General features: G+C 54.3%; 1 protein-coding gene across 4 annotated transcripts; it reads right to left on the reverse strand.

Moving 5' to 3' along the window:
- Window positions 1–1,021: 1,021 nt before the first annotated feature.
- On the reverse strand, window positions 1,022–13,461 carry MECR (mitochondrial trans-2-enoyl-CoA reductase). 4 transcript variants are annotated; one of them, XM_074926239.1, is made up of 10 exons: window positions 13,260–13,461; window positions 9,742–9,839; window positions 9,478–9,609; window positions 7,762–7,905; window positions 7,576–7,678; window positions 6,572–6,674; window positions 5,883–5,956; window positions 5,418–5,478; window positions 4,143–4,215; window positions 1,022–1,891 (listed from the first exon to the last, which is right to left on the reverse strand). In XM_074926239.1, the coding sequence occupies exons 1-10, from the start codon at window positions 13,388–13,390 to the stop codon at window positions 1,851–1,853; spliced, it is 960 nt and encodes a 319-aa protein (XP_074782340.1). In that variant the 5' UTR covers window positions 13,391–13,461; the 3' UTR covers window positions 1,022–1,850. The 4 variants fall into 4 exon arrangements, with proteins under 4 accessions (XP_074782340.1, XP_074782338.1, XP_074782339.1 ...); XM_074926237.1 differs by lacking the exon at window positions 1,022–1,891 and adding an exon at window positions 1,898–3,795; XM_074926238.1 differs by lacking the exon at window positions 1,022–1,891 and adding an exon at window positions 1,898–3,776 and having other exon boundaries at window positions 4,130–4,215.
- Window positions 13,462–18,096: the final 4,635 nt, after the last annotated feature.

Here is an 18,096-nt window from a genome sequence, read left to right on the forward strand (position 1 = left end):
GGGGGAGCGATAAGGGGGTCAGACGTCATACAAAAGCCACGCCCCCTCCCTCGCCTCTTCGCGGCTCTTAAAGGGGCCGCGCCGCTGTCGGGAGTCCGCTGAGTGACAGCGGCGCGGTGGGCCCCGTGCTCCCCGTCCCATGTCGGGGGTTGTACCGCCCCCCCCACCCCATGTTGCAGGGCATAGTGGGGGTCCCCCATGTGTCAGGAGGCTTGTGGGGTCCCCACTCGCCTGATGACGAGGCCATGAGTTGGGTCCCCCCTCCCCATATACGGGGTGGTGTTGGGGTTCCCCATCCCGTGGGTCGGGGGGCTCGTGGGGGTTCTCCTTCCCCATGTGCACGGCAGTGAAGGGGGTTCCCCTTCCCGTGAGTCGGGGGCTCGTGGGGGTCCCCGTTCCCCACATGCCAGGCCGTGGTGGGCATCCCCCACGTGCCAAGGTACTTTTGGGGTCCCCTACACATCAGGGGCTGGTGGGGTGCCCTCTTCCTAAAATGCCAGATACCGATGGGCTCCTCCTTCCCCAAATGCAGGCAGGGATGGGGGTCCCCACACCCAGGGGTGCTCGGGAGTCCCCCACGGCGTCCCCCCTCCCTGGGGACACCCCCCATCCCTGGCCGCACTCAGCCATTCCTCCTTCCCGCTGGTGAGCAACAACACCCCTCTGCAGATCCCTAAATGCCATTTTTGGGGACTTATTTTTATCGTTTCAGTCGACACATCAGATGCCTGAACTGTACCAAACCCCAGCAGATGCTCTCGGGAACATTTCAGCTTCAGCAGCCACCACTCCACTAAGAAAAACCCCACCATCACCCCCCCTGAATTAATAACATGTATGTGCAACGCCAGCAGCTGGATTTCCAACCGCGATCCCTCTCATTTGACAAGTAGAGTTAAATTTAATTATTTATTCCTTCGTGCCCTGGTGTAGGAGTAAGCACTCAGGAACATTTTGTGAAAGTGAGAGAGTTCTCTAAAGCTTGATAGGTTTTATTGTTGAGTCAAATAAACAAGGGGGGATAAAAGCTCTGCATTAATTTTTCTGGTTTATGTCATGCTTAATAGTGCTCTTAACGATCTCAACGTCCTTTTCTTCCTTTTTTTCCCCACTTTATTTGTCGATCAGGAAAGTGCTGGGGCACATGATGCTGCTCCGTCTCCAATGCTGGCGCCTTTGCTGCGGGGATAATGAAAATACAAAATACTGGGGTGTTTAAACAGTGATGAGAGAGCAGAGGGGAGATGCTGGCAAGGACTTAATCATGGGTTACATCTCGTAGGCTTCTTGGTTTGCTCTTGCCTAAAGGAGGTCTCAGTGCGAGGGGTTGTAGGGGGGATAAAATGGCATAATATGTCCAGGCAAATTTAGCTGCTAACACAGACTTTTAATTTCAAAGTGGTTTGCTCTTCCAAAAGCACAGGCAATCGTAGAGGAGCGCCCTGCGACCTTGAGCAATGTCCCCAGCCCACCGCTCTCCTCCTTGCCCCCCAGGACCCAGAAAATGCCTCAAAATGATGGTATGATGCTTAACTCCTCTTTTTTCACACTTAAAAGCTGAGGTTTTGGAATGAGACTCCCCCCTGCAGCAGTAGTTTTACATACTGGTGTTTTCCATTGCATGTCACCCTCCGGGGAAGTAAATGTGCTGCTTGAAGCTCTTCTCTGCCATCAGGAAAAGGCAGCGTGGAGCAGAGCGGCCGTTGACCACTCTCCACTGGCGACACTCAGAAAGTCCCTACAGGAGTGAAAAAATTCCTCATTGACTCCGAAACTGCGGGATGATCAGCTGCAGGATGGCTTTACCCCAGGCACGGCACAGTGCTGCACTACGGCTTTGCACAAAATAATCAAAGAACTTGCTCTGACCTGCTGCAACAGTTTATTTCACCTGAAAAAGAGATTTCGGAATAAATAACCTGGGGTTTCTTTGTCGCTTGCAGTGGACATCAGAAGGCTGGGCAGGTGTGCCCCTGCACAGGTACCATGCCCTCACCCCAGAGTTTTGCTGGCCATGGAGCTGAGGGACATCACCAGCAGCTTCCCCCTCACTGAATATCATAACTAAGACCAAAAACTGCAATTAAGATGATCAGTGTATTGCTTTGAAATGGCTTCTGGATGGACTCTTGGCTCTTGTCTCCCAAGCCCTGTTGCCCCAAGGAAGAGCCTTGTCCTTCCCATTGCAGGATTTGGGGGGAAAACATGTGTCTTTGTCTGGCTTGGGGGATAGATCTGTGGTAAGAAATGCTGGTTTTGGTACCTGATGAGCACTGACAGGACAGAGGTAGCCCCGTCTCCCCTACAGCGGCCAGCAGCTTGCTGCCCAAAACTACATCCATCCTGTAGCTGCTTTTAGCAGGATGCCAACTGCTTACATGCCATTGTAATTAAAGCTTTACAGGATGGAAAATCCCTGAGATTTAGGACAGGAAGAGGGCCAGGCAGCAAGGGAGGCCGGTGCTTCCAACGTGCCCATCCTCAATGCCACACATCCCCTGCCCACCTTCACGTGCCCCACTCAGCATAGAAACATTTATTGGCAGCATTGTAAAAAAAATATATTTATATTAGACAGTGATTTCCAAGAGGTTCTTATCACAATCAGTAGTGGCAGCAGGAACAGCAGCAAAACTAAATTCAAGTCCAGGTATTGCAAAAAACCCTCCCTGCCCTCCACGTGTCCAGCTGTTATCTGCTGTGCTAGTCCTGTCCCCACGCTGAATGGCTGTTCCCGAAGGAACGACAGTGTCTTACAGCTCCCACTGGTGCAGCAGCACTGGCTTGTTCTTGGTAACTCAGGGTTTCTTTTTTAACTCCTGTTTGAACTCATTTTAGAGATGAAGTGATTGCAAGGGCTGGAAAAGCCCTTTGTGCCCTTGTCATCCAGGCTGAACAGGCAGCCCCCATGCCAGTCCTGGCAGCATTGCATGGGCTGGGCAGGGAAAAAATTATAAAAATATTAAAAAAAAAAAAAAAAAAAAATTTAAAAACTTGTTTTTTCTCTGCAATTTAATGTGGGGAGTGCCCCCAGCCCAGGGGAGCTTGGCTGCCAGACTTGGAGGGGGGGACATGGAGGTGGCTCAGAGGCTGCAGCAGCGCAGGGGGGGGCTGTGCCAGCTGGGAGAAGGGCAGCGACCAGCCCTGTGCTACCCTGCAAAGTCACCCAAAAGCAGCCAAAAAACACCTGGAGGGACAGTGCAAACAGCAGAACAACACTGACAGCAGCTAAGCCAGGCAGGAGGCGGTGGCACAGCCCCCCCTGCCCCAAAAACAGGTGTGAGGGGGAACTGCTGCTCTTCTGACACCCTGAGCTGAGCGAGCCACCGTCCCTGGCTCCCTGAGCTTTCTCTTGCACCCAAATTCAGCCCAGCTAAAGCGAGACTGCAGCCTCCCTCCAGGAGCAGTTACACACACTGCCATCCATGCAAAGCTGCAGAGGCGAAGGGGGCATCCAAAAGTTAAAAAAAAAAAAAAAAAAAGCAAAAAGAAAAAAAATCAATGGACCTGGAGGGTATTTTACCCCCTAAACATCTCTTGTCTGTGGACAAGGCAGCAAGGGAAAGCTTGGTGCTGGTGGGGCAGCACTGGGCTCAGCCCGCTGCCACCCACGAGCTGAGGTCTTGGCAGGTCAGAGGAGGAGGATCTGCTTCGAGGACACGAAGGGCTTCATGGTGGCCTCCAGTGCTGCCTTGTAGTCCTGGAGCGGGACCTCGGTGCAGGCCGGGGCGGCCAGCTGCCCGCTCCGGATGAGCTGGCACAAGGCGTCCATCATGCTGCCCAGGCTCTCCTGGTCTGTGAGGGAAGGAGGGAGCTCTCACCCTTGTGTGTCCCCAACCTGAGCCGTGCCAGCGCCACTGGCAGTCCCTGGGCTGAAGCCACACAGGGTCCCGGGGGTCCCGGGGTTGTGATGTGCTCCCAGCCCAGGCACGTGGGATGGGGCAAGAGCCCCAGCACAGCGACAGGCCACGGTCCCTCCCTGAGCCACACAGCCCAGCGCCTGCGTTTCAGCCTGCCCGAGGACTGTCAGCACTCACGACACAAGGAAGAACAAAGAGGATGGCACCAATGTGGTGGTTTAGCACCCATTCCCGTGCCGACCTGCTGCTCCAGTGCTGTCCCTCAGCACCCATCCAGCTCACCCTCTGCATGGTCCTTCTTCCACTGGGTCATCCAGAAGCCGCGGAGCCGCACGTCCCGGAAGATGAACGCGCTCTGTGGAGAGAGGGAGCGGAGCACCCAGTGAGATCTGCATGTCCCTCCCAGTGTGACAGCCATGGAAGGTGGCAGCGAGGCTCCTTGCTCCTTCATTAGCGCCCTCATTTGGGAGCCAGGGCTCAGCAGGGTGCGGAGATGCGACTCTGAGGTGTGGAGTCAGGGTGGGTTTGATGCTTGGTGTCTGCAGGGGCATTTCCCTGCCGAGATTTCCCATCAACAAATCCTCCATAAATAAAGCCACTGGGCTGCGAAGCAGCTCGTCCCATAATGAATCCAATCAGTTAAATAAAAAGAAGTTTGGAGGCTCTAAATTTGTAGGCAGGGGAGAGCCAAGCTCCTCTAGTGCCGATCAAGAGCTGAGGGGATGGGGACATCTGCAGTGGAGCACACAGAACCCCAGAATCATCTTGGTTGGAAAAGCCCTGGAAGCTCCTCCAGTCCAACCATGACCCTCCCCCTGACCGTTCCCAACTCCCCCAGAACCCTCGGCGCTGGCTCAGCCCGACTCTTCAACCCCCCCAGGGATCCCGGGGACTCCCCCCCTGCCCTGGGCAGCCCATTCCAACGCCCAACAGCCCCTTCTGCACAGAAATCCTTCCTCAGAGCCAGCCTGACCCTGCCCTGGGCAGCTTGAGGCCATTCCCTCGGGGCCTGGCGCTGGCTCCTTGGCTCCAGAGACTCATCCCCCCTCTCTGCCCCCTCCTGGCAGGGAGTTGCAGAGGGCCAGGAGGTCTCCCCTCAGCCTCCTCTTCTCCAGACTGAACCCCCCCAGTTCCCCCAGCCGCTCCCCAGCAGACCTGTGCTCCAGACCCTGCCCCAGCTCCGTTGCCCTTCTCTGGCCACGCTCGAGTCATTCAATGGCCTTTTTGGGGTGAGGGGCCCAAAACTGAACCCAGGAATCGAGGGGCGGCCTCCCCAGTGCCGAGCCCAGGGCTCAGATCCCTTCCCTGTCCCTGCTGGCCACGCCAGTGCTGACACAAGCCAGGATGCCATTTGCCCTCTTGCCCCCCTGGGCACACTCTGGCTCATTCTCACCCCCCCCAGTCCCTCTCTGACCGGCAGCTCTCCAGCCACTCCTCCCCAGGCCTGTAGCCCTGCTGGGGGGTGTTGTGGCCCAAGTGCAGCCCCCTGCGTTTGGCCTTAGTGAAACTCCTACACAACGTGCCCCGAGGGAAATCAAGAGCATCTCCAGTACTCACCACAGGCACCGTCACAGGCTGCTTTGCCATCCCCCCGTAGGTGACCATGGTCCCTTTGGGCCTGGAAGAGGGAGGGTGTACCACTGCTTTGATGGAGCCGCTCTCACACCACGGGTTCCCCCAGACTCCACTTTCCAGAGCTCCCCTCTTGCTCCCATGCACCATTACCTGAATTTGCAGCTAAAAACACCAGTTATACCTGGTCAGGACTGGGTGGACCTCACTTGCTTCCAGCCACTGGCAGCGTTTGAGACACGCAGTGACTATGGGTTAACCTGAAGTCACTGCTATTTTCCAAAACCACTTCTCCACTCATTTCTCCTCTCTAAAATTTCAGTGATGATCAACATCAACCAACTAATGTCTCCAGCCAGCTCTTGCACTGTGGGGGGTCTGGAGCAGGACCCTCCAGTGCTGGCTGCTGTCCCCGAGCCCACGCCCAGGCCACCACCCAGCCAAACTTACTGCAGATGCCGCAGCATTTCCGTAGTGCTTTTGCCTCCGACGCAATTCAGGGCGAGCCGGGGCTTCGGGATGCTCTGCAAGAGTTTATTAGGAAGGTTCCCAAATATTAGGACTCCTTTTGAGGATGGGACTGTGGTTCTTGAGGGAACAACTGCCTTAACCTCAGCATTTACGTGGGGGCAGCTAAGAGCTGTAGAGCTAAAATCAATGATCTGGCCCTTGCGATAGCAGCAAAAGCCCTCAACTTCTGGGGCTACATCCTGATCTAGAGAATCAGTTGTCCTTCCCACCATCCCTGCAGCACTGAACCACAGGGGCAGCCCCAGCGGTCTCACAGAATCACCTGGGTTGGAAAAGCCCTTGAGGCTCCTCCAGTCCAACCAGGAACCTCACCCTGACCGTTCCCAACTCCCCCAGATCCCTCAGCGCTGGCTCAGCCCGACTCTTCAACCCCTCCAGGGATCCCGGGGACTCCCCCCTGCCCTGGGCAGCCCATTCCAACGCCCAACAGCCCCTTCTGCAAAGAAATACTTCCTAATATCTAAGGTCTAAAGGTCTAAACCTTCCCTGGTGCAACTTGAGGCCATTCCCTTTTGTCCTATCACTTATTACTTGGTTAAAGAGACTCATCCCCAGCTCTCTGCAACCTCCTTTCACAGGTCTCTCCTGTGGGATCAGCACTGAGGTACCTTAAATATATCTTTCATCTCTGGCTTTCTCAGCATCTCCTCCGTGATGACGTGGTCTGCACCCAGGGCCACGAGCCTCTCCACCAGCTTTGGAAGATCAGGTCTGGGGAAGTGAAAAAAAAAAGGACTTGATCACAGAATCATTCAGGTTGGAAAAGCCCCTCGGGATCAGTGAGTCCAACCCTCAGACCGACTCTACAAAGTTCTCCCCTACCCCACATCCCCCACAGCTCACCCAAACGGCCCTTAAACACCCCCAGGGATGGGGACTCCCCCCTCCCTGGGCAGCCTGTTCCACTCTCGGACCACTCTTGCTGGGAAACACCTTTTCCTCATGTCCACTCTGACCCTCCCCTGTGGCAGTTTCCAGCCGTTCCCTCTTGTCCTGTCCCTGATCCACTGGGAGCAGAGCCCAGCCCCAGCCTCTCCACAACGTCCTGTCAGGAGCTGCAGAGAGGGATGAGGGCTCCCCTCAGCCTCCTCCTCCTCACACTGAACACTCCCAGCTCCTTCCCTGGCTCCTCACAGGATTGATTCTCCAGCCCTTCCCCAGCCTCGTTGCCCTCCTCTGCCCTCGCTCCAGCCCCTCCAGATCTCTCTGGGATTGAGGTGCCCAAAACTGGACACAACCCTCCAGGTGTGGCCTCACCAGTGCAGAGCACAGGGGGACTGTCACCTCCCTGCTCCTGCTGGTCACACTATTGCTGATACAAGCCAAGATGCCGTTGGCTTTCTTGGCCACCTGGGCACACTGCTGGCTCATGGCCAGCTGCTTGTCAATTAGAACCCCAGATGAGGCAGAAAGCAGTGTCACCTTCTCCCTCCTGCTCAGGTATAGCCAGGGGACAACAGGGCAGCGGCTGGAGAACAAACAGGAGAACATCCTGGGTTGGAGGGGCAGGATGACCTAGCTCCCCAACTTGCCTGGCCCCTGTCAACCTCCAGCCCAGGCCGAGGGCAGCTCCTGCCCCGCAGGAGCCCTTCTCCTCTCCCAGGGGACCCACCTGTCCCTCACCACGTTGATGGTTTTGATGCCGGAGGCTTTGGCGATCTGGATAACAGCCTGGCCCACGCCGCTGTTGGCGGCATTCTGGATGATGGAGTCACCTGGATATAAATAAATCCAGATTTTCATCACAGAAACAACCGGAAAACCCACCCGGATTTCCTTCCGCCCAGCAGAGCCGTACCTGGCGCCAAGGTCTCGAAGTCGGCCAGCATGCGGTACGCCGTGCAGGGGTTGACGCTCAGGGTGGCGGCGCTCAGCACCGGGATGTCACCGGGCACCTTCAGCAGCGTCTCCTCGGGGAACACCCCCCGCGTCCGCCACGTCCCTGCGGCGCCGGCAGCACCGCAGGCAGCGCGGCAGGAAGGTGGGCAAGGAAAGGAAAACGTCGTGAGACCTCAACTCACGCCACAACCTTAACACTGGCTGCGGCAGCATCACCGCACTGTGCACGGTCTCAGTCTTGGAGAGTGAATTATGGAACATTTTGCCATACGGATACGGCCAAAATATTGTAAGAGGCAGGGGATGGATCCCCCACTGCCAGCTGAGATTTATCACCAGCAAAGTCTAATCATTTCCCAGAGAGATAAGAGGACCAGGGCTCCCTGGGCACGGGGAGTGTGTGCAGAGCTAATGAAAATACTCCCCACCCTAGGGATGAGCCCATATATTCAAACCCAATTTACTTAGATTTTGTCCCTCTACATTTATATCTGATTTAACCCCCGACCATCCATTTACTTTTTTCTAATGTTTAAAAATATTACATTTCGATCTTAACTAGATAGCTTTCCTTCTCCCATTAAGAGGAAAAGCCTTTTAAGAAGAAATAGGCAAAGAACAAGCTGTTACACTAAAACAGAACTGACAATTTTTCTGGCCATTGGCATTTTGGAGGATCACAAGAGACATTTGTTGGAAAATAAATTCCCATGCTTTCCCATCGGAGCACTATTAAGGAGAAAACTGTAATGAGACATAACCATGACCTTGCACAGGTTAAATGCTTTATCCCAGGTCTTTAAAGAAGCTCCAAGTAGATGTGACAAAACACTCTTTTTTCCAGAGAAGCACAGATTGCTGCGATGCTTTGTAACGGTGCAGAAGCCCCATTAAAGGGTCTATGCTATAGAAAAGTAGGTTATTTCTAAATTCAAGTTTAGCATAAGTAATGGCATCGCTACTGCTGCTACTGCAAGTGCTCCGGGTTTTCACACTGCGTGTCCCGTACACAGGAGCCCTTTCCCGGGGACTCCCACCCTTCCCTGGAGCCCCCCCGCATCTGCAGAGGATGACAGCATCGCGCTGTGGCTCAGGATCAGGTACTGAGCTTGTCTGGAAAAAAAATACATTAAAAATAAAAATATGTGGCGGAAATAATCAAACTTAAACCAAGCTATAAACAGGTAAGAAATGAAGATGTCTTTGTGCAGCTCCAGCAGTTATCCTGATGTTTCTTGTCTGAGACAATCCAGCCCATTATATTTATGATTAGGCTGATATGGCACTAAATGGGTTCCAACTGCTGCTTCCCTCACCCAACATTCTCTAATGGAGCTTTCTTTTTTCCCATTTTAAGTCACATCCAATTAGATGTCATTGCTGTAAGCGAGAGGGGCACGTGGCTCTACCCATACCCAGCAAAGACGATGCTTTGGAGAGCAGCAGTTTTGCTCCGAGACCCCCAAAATCCCCGTGCCAGCTCCTGAAGCATCAGTTTGCCTGCGGGCATGACCATGGGTTTGCTCTCTGCTCCATCACAGAGCTTGGGCAGCTCCTGGTGGGCTCGAGCATCCCAAAAATCCCCTGGGAAGATGCTCTGCAGGCGAGGGGACATGCAGAAGACCTCAGGGGTGAGCACGGACCCAGCGGTGCCGTGGCTGGGGAACACACTCACCCAGTCCAGTGACCGCCGGGATGACCCGGTCCCCGGGTTTCAGAGCCGCCACCCGACGCCCGACTTCCAGCACTTCCCCGACACCTTCGTTGCCTCCCACAGCCGGCAGCGGGGAGATGATGGCGTAGGTCCCTGTCGGGAAGCTGGAGATGAGCTGCAGACCTCGTCACACCCCAGACCTCCCCAGCCCAGGAGCCGGCTCCAAATCCTCCGAGACATCCCGCTGGGAATTAATACGCAAAAAAGATGCAGCTGGCGCATTACCCTGGATCATATTGATGTCGGCGGGATTGATGGGAGCTGCCAACATCTTGACATGGACATCGGAGTCCCCCAGCTCGGCCACCTCAAGGTCCTTCAGTCTGAACAGGGAGATACAAAGGAAAAGTGCATTAATACAGGCTTGGCTGATGTCTTCTGCACCTTGGTTTGAGCTGGAGATGCCTGTATCACCTACACAACACGTCAAGACTTCAAATGACCCCATCTCATCTAGACTGCTGTAGCCTGGTGTCCTCCAGCCAGGAAACCCAACATCCAACTTAAGATGACCCCATCGAGACTCTGTCCCCAGGGAGCAGCAGGTAGTGATCCCACATCCACCCCAAACCCTCACACCCTTAGCCAGGCTTAGGAACAAACCCTGAACAGTCCTTGTACAGAAAAAAGCCCCTCTAAGAGGATGATGTCGCCAACCCCTTGCCACAAGACTGTTTTAAATGCGATGAAGATGCTCTTACCTCAAGGGAAAGGTGGGGCTGGTTTTTTAGCTCACCTCCCACCCACAAACACATCCTCCAGGGCCCCGGGGAAGCTGCAGTATGAAACTCTTGGGTCTTGCAAGGGGAAGGAAAAGCTCTGAAAAACTCAGCAGCACCAGGCCACAGACCGAGGGGAAAGAGGGAAAAAGGAACCAGGGGCTCAGTGGCTGCCTGACCCATCTCCCAGCCAGGGCAAACCCATCCAGCCCTGACAGTTTGCAAGATAAAGGCAATTTTAACAACATTTAAACGAGCTGGGAGCTCTGCAAAGGCTGCCAATTTTAAGAGGGGTTATTTGCTGCAATTACATGCTGCTAAGTGCGTAGTCGTTAGGAACAATACACTGAATTTCTTTTCATGGCTTGGCCCTGTGCTGGCAAAGGGGTTTCCTCCTTTCTTCCTCCAAGCTGCCCAGCTGATTCAGAGATGACTTCGTGGTTGGAATGAAATAGCACCCTGCGTGTGTCAGAAGGCTTTTAGCACAGGGGAATTTGCATCGCTGGCTGCAGCTCCGGCTATAGGTCTTATACAGACTCCAGTAGTGGTGTGGGGTGAGGGCAGCAGGCTCCAGCTCTTGCTTTCAGCAGCAGCCACCCAAACAGCAAGCCCACAGCCTGAATCCTTGCTGAGCATCCTTGCTATATGGGTGCATCCCCAAGCACAGAAATCCTCTGTCTCCATCACACAAATCTCCCCCTGCTGTCACTCCAGCTGTCCCGTCCCTGTACACCCATTTCAGGGGCAGATCTCTGGTTTTTGCAAGTATTTTCCTCTCCTAATTAGCAATTAGGGACGAGGAGACTTGAGGGAGGCTCCTGGGAGGGTGCAAAAAACCTTGCTTGGAGCGTCTGGCATCAGCAAGGTGCAGGATACTCATGCAGGTGCAGCTGTAGCTGCTGAGTATGACTAAAAATCCTGACTTTGGTGGATTTTGCTCAAAACCACGTGTTTTTGGCAAGGTTATGAATTATGAAGCCGGGTGTGTGTCTAACATCCAGTCAGGAGGCAGCAGTGGCTGCCGTGCAAACGACCTGCCAGAATTAGCAGGATGAAGTTAGCTCCTTGCAAACCCGCTTCAAACCCAACCGCAAAGCTTCAGCAAGAAAACATGATGATTCCATCCCGTTTAAGGTTTACAAAATTTAAAAATAAAATAAAAAATCAGCATTACACGACACAGGGATCCATCTGGAGGCAACTGCCAGAACGGTTAATGGGTGTCTGCGCCTCCTGCTCCCTGGCCCCCAGCAATGCCATCTCCATGCTGTATTTTTCTGCCTTGTTAGGCAGCAAATTAAATAATTTAGGGTTTTGCCACCTTCTGCATGTCCAACTAATGGAAATCCCTTTCTTTTTCATAAATAAGGTTAAATGTCAAGGTTAAAGTTAATACCACGCAGCACCTCCACACAGCATCAGCCCTATGCCAGCACCCTGAGCGTGAACCCACTGCTCAGATTTCCATCCCATCACAAAAAAATTTATATTAGACAGACGGACAGATTTTGGATGGAGGCTGTTAAAAGCCAACCACCCAACAAACTCCAGCATCACCAAGCAAAGTAACGCTCATTAATCTTAACAAATTCAGCAGGTTGTGCAAAAAAGCCACCGTTTCAGCGGGTTTTACGGCTTGTTCTGCCCCGCTTTTAGCATTACAGGAATTCGGATATTTTCAGAAATCTGAAAAAAAAAAAGAGAAGTCATGAGGTACAAGACTGGCCTTGCACAAGCAATGGGGTGAGGGCAGCAAATCTCAGGAGCCGCCAGTGGTCATAAATGCTGTTGCACAATTAAACGGTCATCAGGAAAAGCAACCGTATGTCCCCAAAAAAATCCCGGGGATTCGGTGTCTGGATGCACCCGAATAATGTATCGGCACCTCCTGCATTTCTAGGGGTGACCTGAGCCTGTTCAAGCGGGGCAGCAAGTCCTCGAGGTCTCCTCCCTTGAAAAAAAAAAAAAGACATAAAATCCACCAAAGCAGGACTTCCACTTTGCAAGGCTTTTGGGTCAGTTTGAGAAGGCAAATCCCCCGCCGCCATGGAGCGACGGCCGCTGTCCCCAAACCCGCTGGTGACGGTGACAGCCGTGACACTGGCCTTGTCCCGTAACTGGGACCTCAAAGGGAAACCCCATCAGTGTGGTGCAGCGAGGATGGAGCTGGGGCGCAGCGATGCCGGGGGCTCACACCTCCCCGTCGTACCCCGAATTAAGGCAGAATGGGCTTCCTGGGGTGGTTTTAAGGCAAATTGAAGGAGTGGCAGCAGCAGGCGGGTGGGGGACAGTGAGGCAACCCCCACTCTGGCGTCTGCCTGTGGGTCCGCAGCAGGATGTAGGGAATGGGGGCACCGCCAGGGTCCCCCTGTGTGCTCGGGGGCCTCCCAGCACCCTTGGCACTGCCCTGGGGGTCCCGCAGGGAGCTGCACCCCATCCCCACCCCCGGGGTGGGCAACTCCTGCCCCTCCCTGAAATGCACCCCCAAAGCCAGCAAGGCCAGACCCACACACCTCAAATGCAGCCCCCCACTGCACCCCCCCCTCCCACTGCACCCCTCTGCCAACCCCCACCGCACTGCACCCCCCCAGCCTTGCCCCTACACCCCCACTCTCCCTCCAGCACACCCCCAGCTTCACCCTCCCCTCATCCCTGCACCCCCTACCGCAATGCACCTCCAGTACAGCCCCCCATACCTTCACCCCCCCTCAATGAACCCCTATTTTTGCCCCCACCCTATACCTGTCCCCCCTACTCCAGTGCACCCCAGCACAGCCCCCCCACACCTGCACCCCATGGCAATGCACCCCCATCTTGACCCCCACCCCATCCCTGCACCCCTCACCGCAATGCGCCCCCAGTACAGCCCCCCCATACCTCCACCCCCCTACCACGCACCCCTATTTCTACCCCCCCATTGCAATACACCCCAGCACCGCCCCCCCACACCTGCACTCCCAGCCTCACCCCCCCATCCCTGCACCCCCTCTTGCAGATCACCCCTATTTTTGCCCCCCCCCTTACTGCACGACGGCGGGGGGCTCCCCGTGCCGCCCATAGACCAGCCCCCGCGGGGGGGCCCGCGCCGTGCCCGAGCGCGCCCGCGCAGGGGGGATCCGCGCCCCGCGCAACATCCGCGCTGCCGCCCGCTGCATCCCGGCTGGGCTCGGCCCGGCCAAGCCCGGCCCAGCTCGTCCCAGTTCCACCCGCTTGAGCGCGGCGCGGCCACCAGCGGCGTCACGGGGGCAACCCCGCCCCCCCGGGTCGGCCCCGCCCCCCGGTCGGCCCCGCCCCCCGCCTTAAGGCGGCTCCGCCCCCGCTGCCGTGAGCCGGTCCGGTCTCTGCGCGGCGGCCGCGGCTCTCCCGGTTTGGCCGGGGCCGGGGCCCTGTTTCAAGGCTGGTTTATCCCAGAACGCAAAACGTTAATAAAAAATATTAACCGTGGCGGTGCGCGAAGGCAGCGCCAGCTCCCTGTGCCGAGCCCAGAGGCCTCGGTGACGGGCACAGCAGCGTCCTATAGAGCTCAGGCAACGGGGTCCTCGGATCTCGATGCACTTCATGAGACATTTTGGGGAGAACAGCCCCTTTTCTCTGATTTATTAACCGGTGGCTTCCAGCCACCCTGGAAGGGGCGTACGTGCTTGCTATCGGCAGGGAAAGCTGCGCTGCGCAAGTTTATCAGATGGTTATTTAGAGCAACAGATGCCTGGCACAAGTGGTGAGAAAAAAAAATTTCCTAATAGTAATTTAATTCAATGTTTTGTATAATTATCTTGAAGGAAAGGTCTCATTTATTCTTCCAATTAAAACTGATTAGGTCGGAGAGAACAAAGGGAAGCGAGGATGCCTGCCTTACTGATCGACCTGTCACAGCAGAACAAACAGCAGGTTTTAAAAATAATTTCTTCTTTCATGTAGAGATTGGACTTCTCTGGCTGTGTGGCAGGAGCAGCTCAATAATTCCTGCTTCTACATGCAATTAGCAGATTCCTTCGTTAACACCATCCCTCCCCTGGTCACCCTGGGAGCTTTGCTGGCCCATCCGAGGACCAGAGCACCCAGGGGATGCTGTGTGGCCGAGAGCCCGACGGTGGGGCCAGTGCCACTGCCCCTGGGCCAGCTTGGGAGCCCTGACAGGAGCCCACGGCCAGACCCGCACCTCCTGGAGCCGTCGCTATCGGCGGGTTGGGGGTCAGGCCCTGCCTCGCCTCGTGGCAGTTGGTTTTCGATGACCATCAGCATCACCCATAAACCCAAACGCTTTCCCTTCCCTCTCCCCCAGTCCCATTCTCAAGCACGCGGTATTTTATTCCCATTAAATTGCTTTGCTGTCAATCAAATCACCTCAAATCCCGCAGTGAGAAGTTACTCGGCTCATGCCCAGCAGATTGTCCCTCGTCTGTGCCCTCCCAAGACTGTCCCCATCCCGGTGACATGGCACACGCAGACCCTGGTGGGCGTCTGAAATCAGCCCGGGTGCTGCAGGGGAGGGTCCCTTCAGGCTCAAATGACCCAGCCCTAAGGCTGTAGTGACCTGAAATAAAATATTGTAACCAATTTGCTTGGTATTTCACATTATTTTTTTTTTACAAAAAAGAATAACAACATATTTTTGAGGGGTGTGAATTCATATGAGTGGAAAGTTTGAGATGAAGGAAAAGTCCACTTTTGGAAAAAAATCCTCTTCAAAAGCGCTGATGAGGATTCTTCTGCCTCCCTTCTCCTCTGGGGTAGGATTTGCAAGTAGTTTCAGAGGGGTGAGGGAGGGCTCAGCCCGGCTCGGTGCGTCCCTGCCAAAGGCTCTGCGAGCAGACCAGGGAAGCAGAGAGGAATTTTCTCACTGAATTCTTCTGTTATGACAAATTTTGGTGTCACTTGTAACAGGACTGGGTGTAAAAGTCTTCAGACACCTGTGGGATTTGAAAGCTAGTAATTGCTGACAAATGCACCCGCAAACGCCCTGCGCTCACCGAGCCGGTGGCATTTGTGTACTGCAGAGCCCTGGCACCGCTCATGACACTGGTGACTCTCTCCAGGCAGGATGGGATGGCTGGAGCAGCTGGATGGAGGGACAGGGTGGGATTGGGGCGATGGTGACCCTCCGGGAGCCAAATCCCCCATGGGATGAGGTCATCCAGGTCCTGAGATGTGGCCTCACACCCCCCTGCCTCCCCAGGCCACCCCCCTCGTGGGATGGCAACTAATTCAATACATGCACTTCGACTGTATTCCGTTCAACATGGCATCAGAAAAGAGTGCTGGGGCAAGCGAAGTCAGGGTTGACTACCAACCCCTGGGTTGCTGGAGCTTGTTTCCAAGCCCCCTATGTGGATGCTGTGGGGATAAAACCCCACAGCGGAGCTGGGGCCCGGCCCCCCGCGGTCAGGGTGATCCCAGCCAACGGATGCAGAGGGGAATTAGGTTTGGATTTCAAACCACATTTTCTTGCTCTAGTTGCCAGCCCCTGCTTTTATTCAGCGTGAATCATTGGGGGAGGCTGGATTTGTTCCCTGCTCTTGCAGCTCCGGGGCTGCCCCATCCATGCAGTGAGTTCGAAAGGGCTCAGAGCAGCCCCGTGCCACAGGTGATGGTGCTGCAGGGAGCCGCTGGTGGGATCCTGAGCGCATCCAGGTTCTTTACTGCTGGGAAGGAATGGTCCTCGGGAGGCTGAGCAGGGTGTGCAGCCCTCTCCGGCATGGCTGGCTGGTTTAAATCAGCATTTTAATCTAATCACAGCAATAAAATTATAGGATTTTAATAGTCTCAGGACCTGCAGCTTTCCAAAGATGCCAGGAGTGCTTAAGACTTTTTATGATGAAGTGGCTGCAGGAGCAGCTTCGGGCACAGTGGAGGATGTTCGGGTACAGGCGAGCCTGCGTGCGGGTGCCCGTGCTCTGCACTGCGTGGCAAAGGGTTAATAACTAATTACACCAGCAAAACGAGATGTCTTTCCGTACCCTTAGAAACGTATGCATTTGCAAATCAGGGCTGGCAGACAATTTATGATTATTTTGTTAATGTTTCTCCTGTAACAAGCACAATTTCCTGGTGATTAATGACTACTTCATATCCTGGAACTGCATTCTTTTTAGGAGCGATGCATGAAAATCCACTTTGCAGTTGGTTTAGGAGTGGGTGGGGAGAGGAGGAAGGGGAGACGGTTCCTCAGCACCCGGCGCTGTGGTGGGTGCTCTGGCCAGGGGAAGGAGCGATGCTCTATGCTCCCCTCTGCTTCAAGATGTTAACGAGCTATGATTTATCACAGCCATTGATTAATTTGAGTTATTCATATTTGATCGTAGCTGGAAAGCAAAAGTGCTGTCAGCAAGGTGGGTTTATTCTTGTAGACATGGGGAGCCCCTGACCCGGAGGCTGGGGGGGTGTGGGGATGGGTGGGAGAGCTGGATGACACCAGGGTGACATCAGCTGTGATTTTATCCCTAATACCTCAAGACCTGTTGGGGACAGAGAATTTACACCCTGGTTTACAAGGCTGAGTGGAGCCCAGCGGGTTCAGCCTGACCCTGGGAGCCTCGTGTGTGCTGTGCTGCCTCCAGCTGTCCCAGCACTTAATCAAGTGAATGTGGAATTATTAATTAACTGCTTACAAGATTGACATGCTTTTTAATTAAGGAGAATAATCATCTATTACCTTTTCCCTTTTCAGTGGAGAACTTTGCTTAGGAATAGTTAAGAAAGGTGAGGCTGGAGAGCTTTGCCTTAAAGGGGGGTTGCTGGGGGGGGATGCTCGGTGTTGCTTCTCCGTGGCCTTCCCGCAGCAGCCAGATGTGGTCCAAGCTCTGCCAGACCTCCTGGAGACCCGACAGGCTCAGGATGCTGGTCTGGGATCGCAGGGCTGGGATGCACCGACTTGTCAAACAATCTGCAGAGTAATTCTCTTTTTCAGGCAGAGAAATGGATGCTCTGAAACCCCCGGGGGGGAGGGCAGTCGATGGGCTGCCCCGTCTCCCTAAGCACGGAGCTCCCCACTGCTCACTCTTTTCACCTGGTCACTGCAGCCACTCTTCTCTCCTCCTCTTGTGTCCATCGTAGCCTCCTGGGGCCAGACCTGTCCCCACCACCCGGTTTTTATAAGGCTTAGGAACAGCTCAGCTGTTATTTTCCCATTTCAAGCCCCATTCACCCCAAACCCAGCCACTCTGGCAGAGCCCTGTCGCTCTGACGTCGATCATCTTTACATTAGACATGCCTGAATCTTTGAATGAAAAATACATTGTGCTTAAAGACCCACTTTACATAATCCTCGGTTTATCCCCAAATCCCTCATTTAACACCTCAGGTGGCACTGGACAATTCCATAAACTGTTCAATCCTTCACCTAAAAACTTGAGCCTGATGCTCCCGGCTCAGCGCGGCAGCAAGAGCAGATGTGACTGGATGCCCAAGGAGGTTTTATTTTTTTAAGCACCGTGATGTCTGCTTCTTGCCCCTCTGATTTTTTTATCCCACTTTAAATTGTTTCATTGTCAGATAATAGAAAAAAAAAATACAGAAAGAAATGCAGCGTTTGGCAGCTAACAGAGAATTGATGAATTCTGAGCCTCTGCCAATGAGATGAACAAGGAGGCTTCATCTCGAGCTGTAAATAAGGAAGGAGAGGGAGATGCTGAGAGGATCCAGCTGTGCTGCTGCCCGCTAGCTCGGCCTGTGGGCAGCGAAACCCCGGGATGTCGCTCTTGCTTGGTCCTTGCTGTTGCTTTTCTCTGCTTTTTTCTGTACAGCTCCTATTTGGGTTACGCAGCAGAGCTGGTCCATCCCTGAACTCTCAGTGGTGATTAATTCAAAAATCATCATTTTTGGACATCTTTCCAGCTTGGGGCAGTGCAGGAGCTTTTTCCCC

This window comes from Athene noctua, chromosome 24 (assembly GCF_965140245.1).
Source record: "Athene noctua chromosome 24, bAthNoc1.hap1.1, whole genome shotgun sequence".
Classification (NCBI taxonomy): domain Eukaryota; kingdom Metazoa; phylum Chordata; class Aves; order Strigiformes; family Strigidae; genus Athene; species Athene noctua.

What these genes read in the sequence shown, in the direction of transcription:
- MECR (XM_074926237.1), bottom strand. Translation starts at nt 13,390, where the DNA reads ATGCAGCGGGCGGCAGCGCGGATGTTGCGCGGGGCGCGGATCCCCCCT. An exon ending in CCCGGCGGTCACTGGACTGG is followed by an intron (nt 7,906 to 9,477) that starts GTGAGTGTGTTC and finishes CCGGCGCCGCAG; the next exon opens with GGACGTGGCGGACGCGGGGG. An exon ending in GAAATGCTGCGGCATCTGCA is followed by an intron (nt 5,479 to 5,882) that starts GTAAGTTTGGCT and finishes TCCCTCTTCCAG; the next exon opens with GCCCAAAGGGACCATGGTCA.